The 14,984-nt window shown below is 35.4% G+C and overlaps 2 protein-coding genes across 2 annotated transcripts in view; both read right to left on the reverse strand.

Moving 5' to 3' along the window:
* Positions 1-1,146: 1,146 nt before the first annotated feature.
* On the reverse strand, positions 1,147-4,599 carry barhl1a (BarH-like homeobox 1a). The gene is given in 6 exon segments (XM_056457902.1): positions 1,147-1,951; positions 2,844-3,066; positions 4,228-4,243; positions 4,245-4,381; positions 4,384-4,474; positions 4,476-4,599. Coding segments are annotated over 6 exon segments (819 nt in total). The 5' UTR covers positions 4,545-4,599; the 3' UTR covers positions 1,147-1,668.
* Positions 4,600-7,087: 2,488 nt separating this feature from the next.
* The window catches only part of cfap77 (cilia and flagella associated protein 77), a 41,757-nt gene continuing 33,860 nt past the window's right edge, over positions 7,088-14,984 (reverse strand). Inside the window, exons 5-7 of the mRNA XM_056456930.1 lie at positions 12,680-12,785; positions 12,479-12,580; positions 7,088-7,157 (exon numbers count right to left, since the gene is read on the reverse strand). Coding sequence (XP_056312905.1) covers positions 7,104-7,157; positions 12,479-12,580; positions 12,680-12,785 — 262 coding nt within the window. The 3' untranslated portion in view covers positions 7,088-7,103. The remainder of the gene's footprint in view (positions 7,158-12,478; positions 12,581-12,679; positions 12,786-14,984) is intronic.

Consider the following 14,984-nt stretch of genomic DNA (forward strand, 5'->3'; position numbering starts at 1 on the left):
AACACACAGGTGTTTTTTCACAGAGTAACATTTTTTTTAGCTGTGAAAAAGCACAACCGGTCAGCAAAACAATCTGGGAATTTGCTCGATGCAAAAGCTTAGATGCAGATGGGAAAATGAGCATGCATGATTTTCTTGCAGTTGGTTTATGGATTTATTTTTATAAATATTCTGCCATATTTAAGCAATATTTTATAAAAATTTGCTGAATTGACTTTGTAAGGATGATTGTATTTAATATCTGTCTAAAATCTGACAAAGCACTGCATCCAAAGTGTTTCAAAATCAAGCAGCGACCAAACATGGCTTTCATACACGAGCTTCTGAGAACTCTGCGTTTATAAACTGTTTGCTGAAAGCGTTTAGCTCGTTTCCTTGGCTTGAATGTCGGTTTGGTCAGGTGAATGGGGCTGGATGTGTATGGAGGCTTACGCTGACCAGCTGTCCCAGCGTTCAGTCGGACTCGCCCGGTCACCAGCTGCTGTCTTTTTGGCCGAGTGTTTTGCTGCGAGCGCTTAGAGAAAATTTGACCGGAATATTACGTTTCAGTCTCTTTATTAACTTAAAAGCTGCTTGCGAAAAGTGATTGGTCTGTGATATGAAACGCTTATTAGGATTGGTCAATTAAACCCACACAACAAACCACTTACACAGATACGCTTATTTTGAGGTGAGTGAACCTGACTCTGTGAACCAGAGACTTACTAGCTTCCCATTGGCAGTCATTGTGTGCTTGTGTTAATCTAAAACGTTAATAATAGTGCTAATTTAACAGAAAGCTGGGATAAATTAAAAATTAAATAAAGACTGTAAGATAGTTTTCGTGGTGTTTTTAAGTAGCTGCGTTCTTGGGCTGTTGGGTTTAATAATTTTTTTATTCGTTTGTTAAAGCATTTTTGCTCATTTTATAGACAATTATGCATCATATTTTCACATGTACTAGGCCTATACAAAATGACCCAAAATGATATTGAAGAATAAATTACTTGGATGTCACGATAGTCTTTATTTAAAAAAGTATTTTGGCCGTCTTTTAACCCGGGCTGTAAACAACCCATAATAACCACAAACACAATATTTCCACAATACGCTTTAAATCGTGAACAGGTTGCAGTGATGTTTATATTTCGCTGCTGTATGTATTTCATTAGGACAAGTCCTGAATTTGCGTAAACAGGTTTTCAGCTGTACGGCCATCATCACACTAATCGGTCACAAATTACATTTGTTACAATTGTTAATGGTTATTATCAGTAGCCTGATGTTGTTGTATTTTATTCACTTTTTAGTTAGTAAATGCATTTTTCGTTTGGTAGAAAAAAGTACAATTGTTCATTATTGCATATCTGAAATTGTCTTCTGATGTTTTATTTTGGTTTGCTTGCGTCATCATTTTGTGCAAATAAACCACGCCATTCATTCTTAGGGGAAAAGTAACATCTCAGAAAACAAGTCACGGGGTTCATGAGGTGATGGAACCCTTATCCGACTGTTTTCTGATCACTTCCTCCGCACGTTGATTTTTAATAAATAGTTATAGCATTCACCTTTTGGTCAGAGTCATTTGGAAAGTCTATTATTGCGCGTTTAGATTTTACAAGGGTATCGTCCAAGCGCAACCCTGTGATTCCTGAGGTTGGAGCGGCTGTCGGGTCGGGTCAGATCAGCTCATCGCGGCGGGTTTTGTCGCGGGATCACCCCGGACAGAGACGCTGGATCTCCGCCGCCCTGAAGCCCGTGCAGGAGGATTCTGGGGACCAGAGGCCGCTGAACTGGGGGTGGAGGCGCGGACGGCCCTCTGTACAGATACAAGCCTGGTCCTGGGTCCAGGTTAGACACCAAACTTTGGGGATAAAAATAGGGCGAAGGAAACATTCTCTGTAGAGCGGAGTAATTCCCAGCTTCCGCTAGCAGCTCCAGTCCCACCGCGGTCTGCCGTTTCCACTTCGTTCTGTTTCAAACAAGCAACATACCATCACTCATTTACTCATTATATGTATCTAAATAGTCTTATTATATGGTTGAAAATCGTTGAGGGAAAATGTTCAGCTCATAACAGATTAGAACAATAATAAAATAATAATTATTATTAGTTATAAATATGTAGTTTTGCACGTCTTTCAGATCAGAATGTGTGGCGCAACTAATGTACAGGAAGCCATTTTGTTGTCATGTGACAAGACTAAAACAAGACGACTCGCTTTATGTATGCGTCAATGTTTTTCTTTCATATTAGGCTCTTTTGTCTTAGAGAATGTTATAAATCAACTTAAGCAACCAAAAGAAACGCTCGCGGTGTGAAAAGTAGGGATACAATTAAAATTAAAAAAAAAAACATTGGCTTGTGATTTTAAAGTTTTTTTTCTGAGAGCAAATGTTTGGCGCGTTCGTGGAAAGTTTGTTTTTGAGGATGAATCCGTGTAATATCCTGCTGAACAGTCATCCGTCAAATTGTTCACTCAGCAAAAAGCCTTTCAGATAAATAATTAATATTTTGTGGCAATTGTTTTAATTACTACTTGGAAGCTAAATTATTGATTAAACGATGCAGTAATTATTATTTATGACTGAATGTGTTGGACTCGTGGAGTGCGAGGTTTGTAGCTACTGTAACTTTTTCCCGTTGTGGTTTAATTTTGACGGGAACAGAAACAACAAACAGACTGCTTCAAGCTATTTATTTGCATAGTTTTGATATCGGCAATGATTCATAAAAAGGCTATTCTTGTTGTATGAAAACTTTGGGGTTTTTTTATACGCGTTTTAAAATGGTTCAGCCCACTGATCCTTCAATACTTCAGTTTCTTTGTGTGTATAGCCCATATGAAGACGTGTGTATTCACCTGCGGTTCTGATACCATGTTTTGACCTGTGTGTCAGTGAGGTTGAGGGATGCTGCCAGCTCCATCCTGTCCTGCACACTCAGGTACTTCTGACGCTCGAAGCTGCGCTCGAGCTGCGCCAGCTGGTGATCCGTGAACGCGGTGCGGGCTTTACGAGGCTTCTTCAGCCGGGAGCTGGGGCTGTCTCTACTGCTGGAGATTTCCCGATCAGCTTCGTCTTTCACTGAAAACACCATGCACATATACAATATAAACATGTGCTATTGATTTATATGTGTATATTTATTTCGCACAGATGTGATTCCCTGCTTATTTCAGATCACATACTTAAAAAAATAAAGCATTCTGCGTGGGGTTTGGGTTCCTCAAAGATTCTTACTAAGAACAGTTGTTGAACTGTGATTTTATATGGTGTAATAATAGTTTATTTTTTAATAAATGACCATTTTCTACTCAAGAACCTTTTCAATTGAAAGCTTCATTTAACATTAGAAGTTCTTCGTGGTGGTAATAATGGTTTAACAGTAGTGTAGATATTCAGTTATTCATGATCCATTATGTTTGATGATTTCAACAGCAACTAAATCATTTTTATTTTCTAATTATCGTTATAATGTTGCGTTAAAAAAATCTAACAGAGTTGAGCTGCAAGAGTCTACCTTTCTTACGACATTTTAAAAATGATTTTTTGCAACACAAAGCATTGCACATTTGATTAACGGATTCAGAGTTAAAATATTTAACTAAACACATTTATTGTCAATCAGTTGCGAGCACACCGACCCACTCAATTAGTTAAACATGCATCAGGAAATTTAATTTGGTTTGGATCCATAACAAATTTAGACTTAAAATGACCTCCAGACGGAGATGATATTTCATTCAGATCCTGATGTTCAATTGTTCAAGTTACATTCAACTGCGTTACGAAGAGAAACGAAACAAAAGTATAATCCTATAATATTTTTAGATTCTTTACTTTAGGTATGTTAGAAATGCTGCCATTTTTTGCGCATTGGTTTTGTATTTTTTTGGGAAAATCCGTTTTTGAGGCCGAGATCTATTTTAGATCAAAATATTAGCAGTCAAAAGAATTTACATTTAGGCCTATATTACTTCGACTAAGTTTTTAACTCATTCTTAGGAACATAAAAATGCCTAATGGCATGTTCAGCTAAATGCTACATCAGTTTTCATTCATAATGTTTTAAGCAAATCATCGAATAGGCCTAATTAATAATTGAAACATTGAATAATACGAAAATAAAATGAAAAAACTAAAAGAAAAAAACGAATTGTGAAATTTTAGTTTATATATAGAAATCGTTTTTTTCTTTTAGTTTTGTAGTTTCTTTCCGTTGTTACTGATGTAGCTTCATCTCACCCCTGTATTCGCTGTGCCGAGGAAGAATTGCTGTGAAGTTTGTCCATGCAGTCTTCAGCATCCTGTGCTGACTGTCCAGTGCTGGAATAAGGAGCGCAGGCTGCCAGAGGTTTGCAGTCCGCCAGAATGTCTCTGATCAGGAAGGAGGACGTTGACTGTTCTCGGCTTGCTGGGATATTTGTAAAGGAGAGTCCAGTCCGAGGGCTCGAGCGTGTCTGTGCACCGCGTCCTCCACTGAGCTCCGTCTTCGGAGAAGGAGGCGACGAGCAGCCGCTATCCAGGTCCGAGCGCGGGCTCAGCTCCGCGGGCACCTGCATTCCCCCTTAGACATTGCACGGGCTGCTGGCTCTGTGAGATAGTATAGACTCGATCCCAAAGTCGAGCCGTTGATACCTCCATCGCGAGTAAAATCAGTATCAAATGTGCATTTGTCCTTTATGACACTGGTTTTAGTAATGCAGCTGAAAAACTGCCCGATTTAAAACGTTAAACTTCTGAACATTTTCGATAAAAAAAAAACAGTTTAATCCTTTTCCCAGAAAACAAGTCACAAGTCCTTTATTTCTGATTGATTTAGCTGCTCTGTTGAATGTGTTCTTGTAGAGTTCCTCAAAAGCGAAACGTGAACGCGCGGGTCAGATTCAGCACCAAGGACAGGTACATCTATCTGCTCACCCTCACGGTCAACTCTCAGCGGAGAACTAATCGTTAACTGAAAACTTATCTGGCTTTCTAGAGACTCGACTGCAACCCGTACCAAGCCCCAAATCCTCTGACCTAAGCCCGATGCTGATGTGTAAAGTTCTAGTCCAGGTCTGCGAGGACTAAACCCGTGTAACGCAGTATAAACACACGCAGTGATCTCCGCGACCCTGAAAATGACACCCTCAAGGAAAACAGCCAATACCGGAGGAGGAACGCGCTTTTAAAGGTTGTCCATTCCGCGTTTGTCCCGAGCGCCACGTCGTTTATTGGTTAAAGGGTGTTTTTGGGGGGTGATGATCACGTATATGTTGCGGGCGGGAGGGGGAGAAAACATAGTCAACCCTCCCTCTTTTCTCCTAAATAAATTGCAGATACGTAACGCGTGACATGTGGATGCAGTAGCTATTGTGTTTCTTCTTTCTTTCTTTCTTTCTTTCTTTCTTTCTTTCTTTCTTTCTTTCTTTCTTTCTTTCTTTCTTTCTCTTCTTTTAGTAACATGGCATTTAGACTATACCTTTTTTCTTGTACAGACCAGAGACCCTTTTTAAACACTTTAATTAAGTGAAGATTAATGTCAATAAAATATTACATTGTTTACCGAGCATTATAAACAGTTGAAGTCAGGATTAGTAGCCCCCCTGTTTATTTTTCCTCAATTTCTGTTTAACAGAGAGGATTTCAACACATTTCTAAACATAATAATTTAAATAACTCATAACTCGATGGTTTGTTTCTGACTTCAACTGTATTTAAATAATTGTTTCCAGTACTAGGTTGCAGCTGGAAGGGCATCCGCTGCTTTAAACATGCTGGATAAGTTGGCGGTTCATCGCGCTGTGGCAACCCCTGATTAATAAAGGTACTAAGCCGAAAAGAAAAATGAATGAATGAATAAAAATAATTTTCAGGGCCCTATGATAACTTTAGTCCTAGAAACTGAATTAGAAATGAGATTTGACAAAATCTAAATGAATAAATAAAAAAGATTAGAATAATAATAATAGTAAATATTACCTAATGTCTATGATGATTGAGCTGCAATAGACTATTGAACAATAAGTCTGTATGTTTTTCTATGTAAATGATGAAGATTGTTGTTGTTGGTGGTGCTTTTTATCTCACTGTATGAAAGATGAACATAAATCTCATCTCCAGTGCTGTTTCTGGGTCATGTCATCAACATTTTGATGCTTTACATAAAGAAAAATTGTCATCGTATTATATGAAAGCACAATCACAGAGTTTATCAACCTGAAAAAATCTAAAATCTGGTTTTAATTGCAGAAATTGTGACAGAAATGTATCAGTGCCCAGTAAAATGCATTTCACAAAGTTAATATTAATACAGTGCTCAGCATTAATTTAGTTGACCACATTTTGAATATTTTTCTCCATTTCTCAGTGAATATAGGCTGTGTATTTTGGTTGCGTTTTTAAACAACAGATTTATTTAGCAGATATATTTATTCAAATAATATTTTAGTCACCAAACATAATTAGAAATTTAAAGATAATACAGTTAATTCAAGCAAAATATTGAATAAAAATACAACCTACAAAATTTCAAACTAATTTTTTCATATATATATATATTTGCTTCTCTTGATTTTTCCTCTTTTTAAAATTTGTATTTAATATTTTTGTAATACATATAAATTTGGCTGTACTAGTTTTTGGGCCGTTATCATAAGTCATTTTGTTAGATAAGCTCCAGATTTGGCTTCAGTACTGACTGATCAGATGTATATGCACAGACATAATATTGTATAGCTTCCTATTAAAACTAAGAATTTAAAAGAGAGATTTGTGAGGGGTGTATTTATATATGCTGAGCACTGTACGTTTATGTTAGGAGAAATAAACGAAGGAGAAAAAATAACTAAAACCTACTTCATACGACTGCAAAAATAATAACATTTTTGTTAACTATATAATAAGCTGTTATTAAATTGATAGAATTCATGCTTTCAACGAATGAAGCATGCTTTAAGATTGGTTGTAAAACCTAAATCAGAACAATTAAAAGCGGTTAACATCATTTATTGTTGACATTAAAAGATGAATAGTCGAGGGAGAAGCCTGATACACATAATTACAGCTGTGTTAATCCACCGTGTAGTGCCTTGACCCAGAATCCCTATCCCTGCTAACAGACCTCAGAGCACTGGCGTTCATGGCTTTTTTCCGGGCTTCAGGATCTCGAAAGGGTCCAGAGCCGCTCCCACCTGCAGAATACGAAAACATAGAGTCCGATAAATCTTACTCCGATATCCAGGATGTAGAAAGTAGCATACAAAAGACCACAGTCTCATTTGATCTGCTAAAACGCTGGATAAATACAGACGAAGGCCAATTGTAGTTCACGCTGAACACTGAAAAAGGTATGAATGACAGAGAAAAGTAACATGGATGGCACTGTTGGAAGACGGTAGACATTCTGTTTTGATACACGAAAGTGCAGTCAGAATAGCTGAACATTAAAAAAAGGGAGCTTTGTAAAAAACGCAGCATGCTTTGCCCTTTTCTGTAGCATTTAAATGGTGGTTTAAGATGTATACTGACAGGTATTAAATAATAGAGCTCGCACAGCACATTTAATTTAAACAATGGCTCAAAACAGCAGATTGTGTCTCAAAATTCTGCATTTTATATCTTCCAAAGGTTAGTTTCTAGCATGTTTCCGAACACTCGGAAAGTTTAGTCGCGTCACGTCATGTTTTAAATATATTTCCTTGTTTTTCCTTTTCCTCCTCTAAAAAAAAAATCTGTTGCCTCCCACAAACACTTTTGACACCTCCAAACCTTTTTGAATTAAATAGGAGGAACACACGTCCTCGGGAAGGGTGGAATGAAAGAGATGTAAGGGAAGGTGACAATACAAACAAACAAACAACAGGAATGAAGAAAATGAGTGTAGAATGAAGAAGAGAGTCAAGGATGCAAATGTCGAAGCTGGTGCTATCAGGACAGCTACTTGACAGGCTGTAATGAGCGGAGGTAAATCTTTTATAAGGTTAACGCTCCTCTCTCTCTCCATCAGCTGTCATACAAGAGAGAATTTAGCGCAGGCGTGCAACCAAAATAACACTCTCCCTCCCTCATTAGAGCCAACTGAGGGTGGACGACAGGACAGGCAGCCACGGGGTGCGTGTGTGTGTGTGTGTGTGAGGGTGGGGAGGGGGTTGTAATTTGCAGAGGAAATTCAGACAGGGAGGAAAAATCGGATGGAGGGGAGTGCGTGGAAAGAGTTAAAGGGAAAACATGGCATTGTGGGATGTAAAAGTGAGAGTCCAACATAATGTGCATGTTTCGTGATGGAGCAGTGTAAATATAAAAACACACAGACACAAACCAAAATAATGTTGTTCTGTGTGTGTTGTGTGTGTGTGTGTGTTGTGTGTGTGTGCGTGTGTGTGTGTGCTTGGTTTGCATCACTGTATCTGTTGTTAAAAGAAAAAAAGTTGAAATAAATAGCCACCTGCATCATAAAATTTTTATTTTTAAACTGATACCTTTATTACTTAAATGAAATTACTTTATTATTATTATTTTAATTATACTATTATTATTATATCCTTATTATTATGATTATGATTATTATTATATTATTATTATATACTTTATTATTATTAATTATTATTATTATTATTATATTTATTATATTATATTATTATTATATTATTTATTATATTATTATTACTATATTTATATATTATTATTATTAATATTTATTATATTATTATATCTATATTATTATTATTATATATTATTATTATTATATTATATATTATATTATTATATTATTATTATATTCTTATTATATTCTATTATATTATTATTATTATTATTATATACTTTATTATCTTATTATTATACCATTATTTTATTATTATTATTATTTTATTATATTATTCTTATTTTATTATATTATTATTATTATTATTATTCTTATTATATTATATTATTATTATTATTATATTATATACTTATTATTATATTATTATTATTATTATTATTATTATTATTTTATTGTATTATTATTATTATTATATACTTTATTATATTATTATTATTATTATTTTATTATTTTATTATATTATTATTAATATAATAATGCTTTATTATTATTATTATTATTTTAATTTAATTATTATTATTATTATTATTACTGAATTTGAAGCCCTCAGAGATGGGTTGCGGCTGGAAGGGCATCCGCTGCTTAATACAGATGCTGGATAAGTTGGCAGTTCATTCCGCTGTGGCGACATCAGATTAATAAAGGGACTAAGCCGACAAGAAAATGAATGAATGAATGAATGAATGAATGAATGTGGAGCCATTTGGTGATTATAACTAAGATTGTAAGTAGTTCAGATCTCTTGATTTGTTTGGTTTGGATTAAAAAGTAATCTATCTGGTTCTGAGATGCTTAGTGTTCATAATGTCGCTATTAAGACTGACCTACAAAGAAAGAACATCTTTAATGACGTATATTTTGCGACCAAAAAAAAAGTACACAATATAATGCTTGGTCTGCAAGTATTTTTAGAAATTGAGAAATTGTGAAGAGCTTAAGAAAATGTTTTTAAAAAGTCACAACAGAAGCAAGAAACAAACTTAAATCTTTCAGGAGGAGATGTGTTTTTTTTAAGTTTTGATTTTGAAAAAGCGTGTTTAAGTGTATACATGGTCTTGCCCCTAAGGTAGTCTGTGAACTGATACATAAATTCAGCAGTGCTGGGGCAAAGACTAGAGGGGCAGTAAGCAGGAATTCTAGAATCTGCAGAAGCAGAACCACTGTGGGTCAGTCATCCTTTTCAGTGAAAGGTTCAACTCTCTGGAATGTCATGCCTGTTGATTTAAAGTTACAATCAGAACTCCCAGTTTTTATTCTGTAAAGCTGAAAGAATGATTGAAATCTTTACAGCAAGGTGAGCATTATGTACAGTTGAAATCAGAATTATTAGCCCCCCTTTGAAATTTTTGTTCTTTTTTAAATATTTCCCAAATGATGTTTAACAGAACAAGGAAATTTTCACAGTATGTCTGATAATATTTTTTCTTCTGGAGAAAGTCTTATTTGTTTTATTTCGGCTAGAATAAAAGCTGTTTTTAATTAAAAAAAAAACATTTTAAGGTCAGAATTATTAGCCCCTTTAAGCAAATATTTTTCCGATAGTCTACAGAACAAACCATCATTATACAATAACTTGCCTAATTACCCTAACCTGCCTAGTTAACCTGATTAACCTAGTTAAGCCTTTAAATGTCACTTTAAGCTGTATAGAAGTGTCTTGAAAAATATCTAGTCAAATTTTATTTACTGTCATCATGGCAAAGATTAAATAAATCAGTTATTAGAAATGAGTTATTAAAACTATTATGTTTAGAAAAAATCTTTCTGTCAAAACAGAAATTGGGGAAAGAAATAAACAGGGGGGCTAATAGTTCTGACTTCAACTGTAGGGGAACATTAAGTATTATTCATTCAGGTTGGTCAGGTTTACATTTTTCTTTAGTGTGCAGATTGACTTACATTATATGTTTGTGGCGCTGTATATGTACTGTACACGTTTGTTGTATTGTTTTTTTTTTGTTGACTTTTTTTGATTTATGTAAGCCTAACCAGGGAGGAGGGATGCAAATTAGCTTCATGCTATATGCCCTATGTACGCAGCATCTGTCTTTGTATAACAATGTCAAGTGCATTGTCCCAGTTAAATAAACAAACATAAAAAACTGCTGTGTTAAACTATGCTGTACTACACTGTAGTCAGACAAGAGAAAACTGGTTTGCTGAAGATACGCATACATCATGTTCTGTTTTTAGATAGTTTAACTGTCTTTGGTCCATGTTGAATTCATATTTCAGTCGACTGCACCAAAGTTTCTTTGGAAATAGAACTTTTCAGTGATCTCGATTTATATACTTGATTCACACCATGATTGAGTCAGAGTTTACGCTTATTCATATCACACTAGAGTTTGCTTTAATCAACCTAAATCATCCAACTGTGAACACATCTAAAATCATTCAAAAAAAACATTTATGGTAGATATTTTTAGTGAATCATACACTAATTACAATGGCTTGTTCCTATGATTGTTGTTGTGTATAACAAACACCAGCATACACTCAAGGGACGTGATATCTAATGCAACCACATACTGTCAAAAACACAAATCTTTCATGACTGGTTTTAACCCCAACAAGAAAAAAAAAGGTTTGGATTGCATTTCTTAACTCCTAATGCCGCTAGTAAACACACTCACAGCATTTTCTTCAACACATCCCATAATTTCTAAAATATCAGCCTCTACCAAATGGTTGATATGCCGGTTTATGGCAGAAATACCAGAATTAATACATATACTATGAACATCTGAAAATATGAAGTGTAAGACTAATTTAATAAAAACATAATCAAAATAAAACATTTTTGAATACCAAATCACCTTTATTTTTTTGAAGTATGCCATAAAATATTTCAGATTCTTATTTAACATGCTTAATTAATTATTTATTTGTTTGTTTGTTTGTTTATTTATTTATTTATTTATTTGTTTATTTATTTATTTATTTATTCATTCATTTATTTATTTGTATATTTGTTTATTTATTTATTTATTTATTTATTTGTTTGTTTATTTGTTTATTTATTTATTTATTTGTTTATTTATTTTACAATAAAACCAAAATCAGGTGTAGTAGTGCAACAGAATTATGTTTGTTTGATTTTTTTTTTGTAAACCAACAATGCTGTGTGTGTAAACCCTTCTTTAAATGACTTTAACAGTCATTAAATAAACCAGTCAAAATATGCTCAACCATTTGGTAGAGCAGGCAGTTTTGATGACATTTTTAAAATAGTATATGTTTTTTGTAGCATTATGGTGATTTTAGTAGTGGTCTACCCTGTGTAAATCAACACTGTGGCTAGTGCATATGTTTTGTGGTGATCCGTCAGTGTTTGTGAGGGTGTGTTGAATGTGGAAGGGCCATCATTAGCTCAGCGAGAGTCTTGATTCCTTCATAATTGGAAGCATTGGGGATTGTCAATAGAGGATTTCCATGCACCGCTGTCAGGTAGAGCTGTCAGGCTGCTAGTCTGCTTGTCAAGGCAAAAGACCAATAAAAACAAAAGCACTTTTGATTTACTTGGTGCTTTGCGTTAAGGCTAGTAGAGGGACCTAAAACTGAAGGGGCTAGTGTGTGTGTGCATGTGTGTGTGTGTGTGTGTGAACAATCGTAAGAGCTTGAGGCAGATATTGTTGCTTTCAGCTTACATTTTTCACACTGTCACAACACACACTCTCTCTCTCTCGCTCTCAGTCTCTGTCACACTGATCTACTGTACAAACACGGTACAGTACACTTATGCTTCCAGTGTGATTAATCTAAACTACTAAATGAATAGAAATCTTAATAAATAATGCATTGAATTAAAATATATTGTTCTAAATATGGCCGAATTGTGTACCGTGTAGTTTACTAATTAACTGAATGGTCTGGAGAATACAAAGTGAAAGTGTTGGAGGTTTTCACCTTCTGGAATCGAGGCAGTTTCCACGTGGACGGAGCCTCAGGCAAGGGCTGACTCTTTCGGAGCAGGGTTGTTCTTGTGTCCTGTATACGTCCGAGCTGAGCCTGTGAAGGCGAGAGTCAGATGCTGTAGATACTTATGGCTTATTTCTCTTGGCAGTAAAGGTTAATACGGGGAGTCATACTGTGATCTCTTCTACAGACCTTCTTATGCTGATGGGCCTGGAGGACTCTGTCTCTGACCTGCTGCTCTTCCAGCCATCTCTGAGCATACTTGTACTCGATAAGCTCTGAGATTGGAGTAGATGGCCTGAAATGGAACAAAGCAGTTTCTGTTAGGTTCTGCACAACTTTGAGGAAGTTATTTTGGTCACATTTTATTTTGATGGTCCGTTTGTTGAATTGAAGTTACATTGCATCTACAGTTGAAGTCAGAATTATTAGCCCTCCTGAATTATTAGCCCCCCTGTTTATTTTTTCCCCAAATTTCTGTTTAACGGAGGGAAGATTTTTTTCAACACATTTCTAAACATAATAGTTTTAATAACTCATTTCTAATAACTGATGTATTTTATCTTTGCCATGATGACAGTAAATAATATTTGACTAGATATATTTCAAGACACTTCTATACAGCTTAAAGTGACATTTAAAGGCTTAACTAGGTTAATTAGGTTAACTAGGCAGGTTAGGGTAATTAGGCAAGTTATTGTATAACGATGGTTTGTTCTGTAGACTAACAAAATAAAATATAGCTTAAAGGGGCTAATAATTTTAACCTTAAAATGGCTTTTAAAAAATTAAAACTGCTTTTATTCTAGTTGAAATAAACCAAATAAGACTTTCTCCATAAGAAAAAATATTATCAGACATACTGTGAAAATTTCCTGGCTCTGTTAAACATCATTTGGAGAATATTTAAAAAAAGAAAAAACAATTCAAAGGGGGCTAATAATTCTGACTTCAACTGTACATGACAACTAACTTTCATTAGATTATACGTAGACCGTTAGGTTGGGGTTAGGGTTAGTGTAAGTTGACATGTACTTGCAAAGTTTCTTATAGAAAAATGCCTGTAAAGGAGCAGTATCAACAGATATTAAGCAGACAGTCTCCTAATACTCAAATGGACCATCAAAATAAAGTGTTACAGTTATTTTTACTTTTTTTATTGATGTTGTTGTTAAAAAAAATCACTCTAATGTTAATAATCAACCAAATGTTAAAATCACATGTGAAATAACTGGAACACATTTGAAACACATATGAAACAGGTAAGAAACTTGGTTATGTAACATTTTCATCTGAGGCTCATGTGATTCATGTGATCATGTGAGCAAACATCCATATGTTGATTCACAGCTTTCAACATTTGACATTCTTCCTGAATCTGACTTGAACTGAAAAAGATTTTCTGCAAAACTGATATTGTTTCATATTGATGAATCTTCTTTGACACAATCTGCAATTTATAATGGAGACTGACATTATCAACGTGTCAGCCTGTACAGCCTGTAAATGTGCACTTCACAACATGGGAGGAAAAAAGACTATTGCAACATTCATTTCATGCTGACTTTAAATATATGCTGGAAGGAGCCTTCCAAACCACAATTATCCCAACATAAGGTGTGGTTCTGGCACTTGCAGAAGGAAAGCTGAGCATTTCCCTTTCCCTGGCATTTGATGCTGGACTGCCAGGTGTGACGCTGTGAAAACAACATTCTTTTATCTCAAACAGACACCTCTAGATGTAACAGTCTAGCACCGGTGTATGCTGTTTTTAATGTGTGCGTATGGGGATGGTGACATTTTGTGCAAGGATCCGAGCACACCCTCATTAGGGCTGACCATGGCATTGGCAAACAGCATTTGATGGATAGAGAGCAGGGCCAAACAAGTCCCTGTGGACCCCTGATCTTACCTCTCATTGCTCCAGACCTCCTTCCTCCTGACTGGCTCTTGAAACACACTCTCACCCAACACTTCTCACACTGGATGTATCAACATCAAGCGTATGTGTGTGTGTGTGCGCGAGTGAAAGTGTGGGCACAAAGCTGTGTTTTCAGTTAAATAATTCAGCTCCATTTCAACAGTATCAAGGCCCAGAAGGACCAGAACAAAAAAGCAAGCAGGTGGAAGGCAGAAGGAAGGAGTGAAGGGAGCTTGTGGCGCTGCGGACGGCTGTAATAATCCTATGCCCGTGTCATTTCTCAGTGGACACACAGAGCCATAGATGAATGCTTTCCTCTTTCCTTCTGTTTCTTACACACTCCTGTGCCTCTCTCACTTTTCTTTTGCATCACCTAAATCACTTTTTTAAGCTGATCAAAACCAGCCTGTTTCATATTCCCACTCAAAAATGTCCTGAGAGTGGGTCCTGCTTATAGACGTATTTATATATCTGCGAAAGGACACATTATAAATATGATGAAATATTCATTTGAGAGAAATAATACTTCCCTAAGAGTCCTAAATGACTTGCTGAAATGTTGACAAGTGAGTTATG

Source organism: Danio aesculapii, chromosome 5, assembly GCF_903798145.1.
Source record: "Danio aesculapii chromosome 5, fDanAes4.1, whole genome shotgun sequence".
In the NCBI taxonomy this organism is placed as follows: Eukaryota; Metazoa; Chordata; class Actinopteri; order Cypriniformes; family Danionidae; genus Danio; species Danio aesculapii.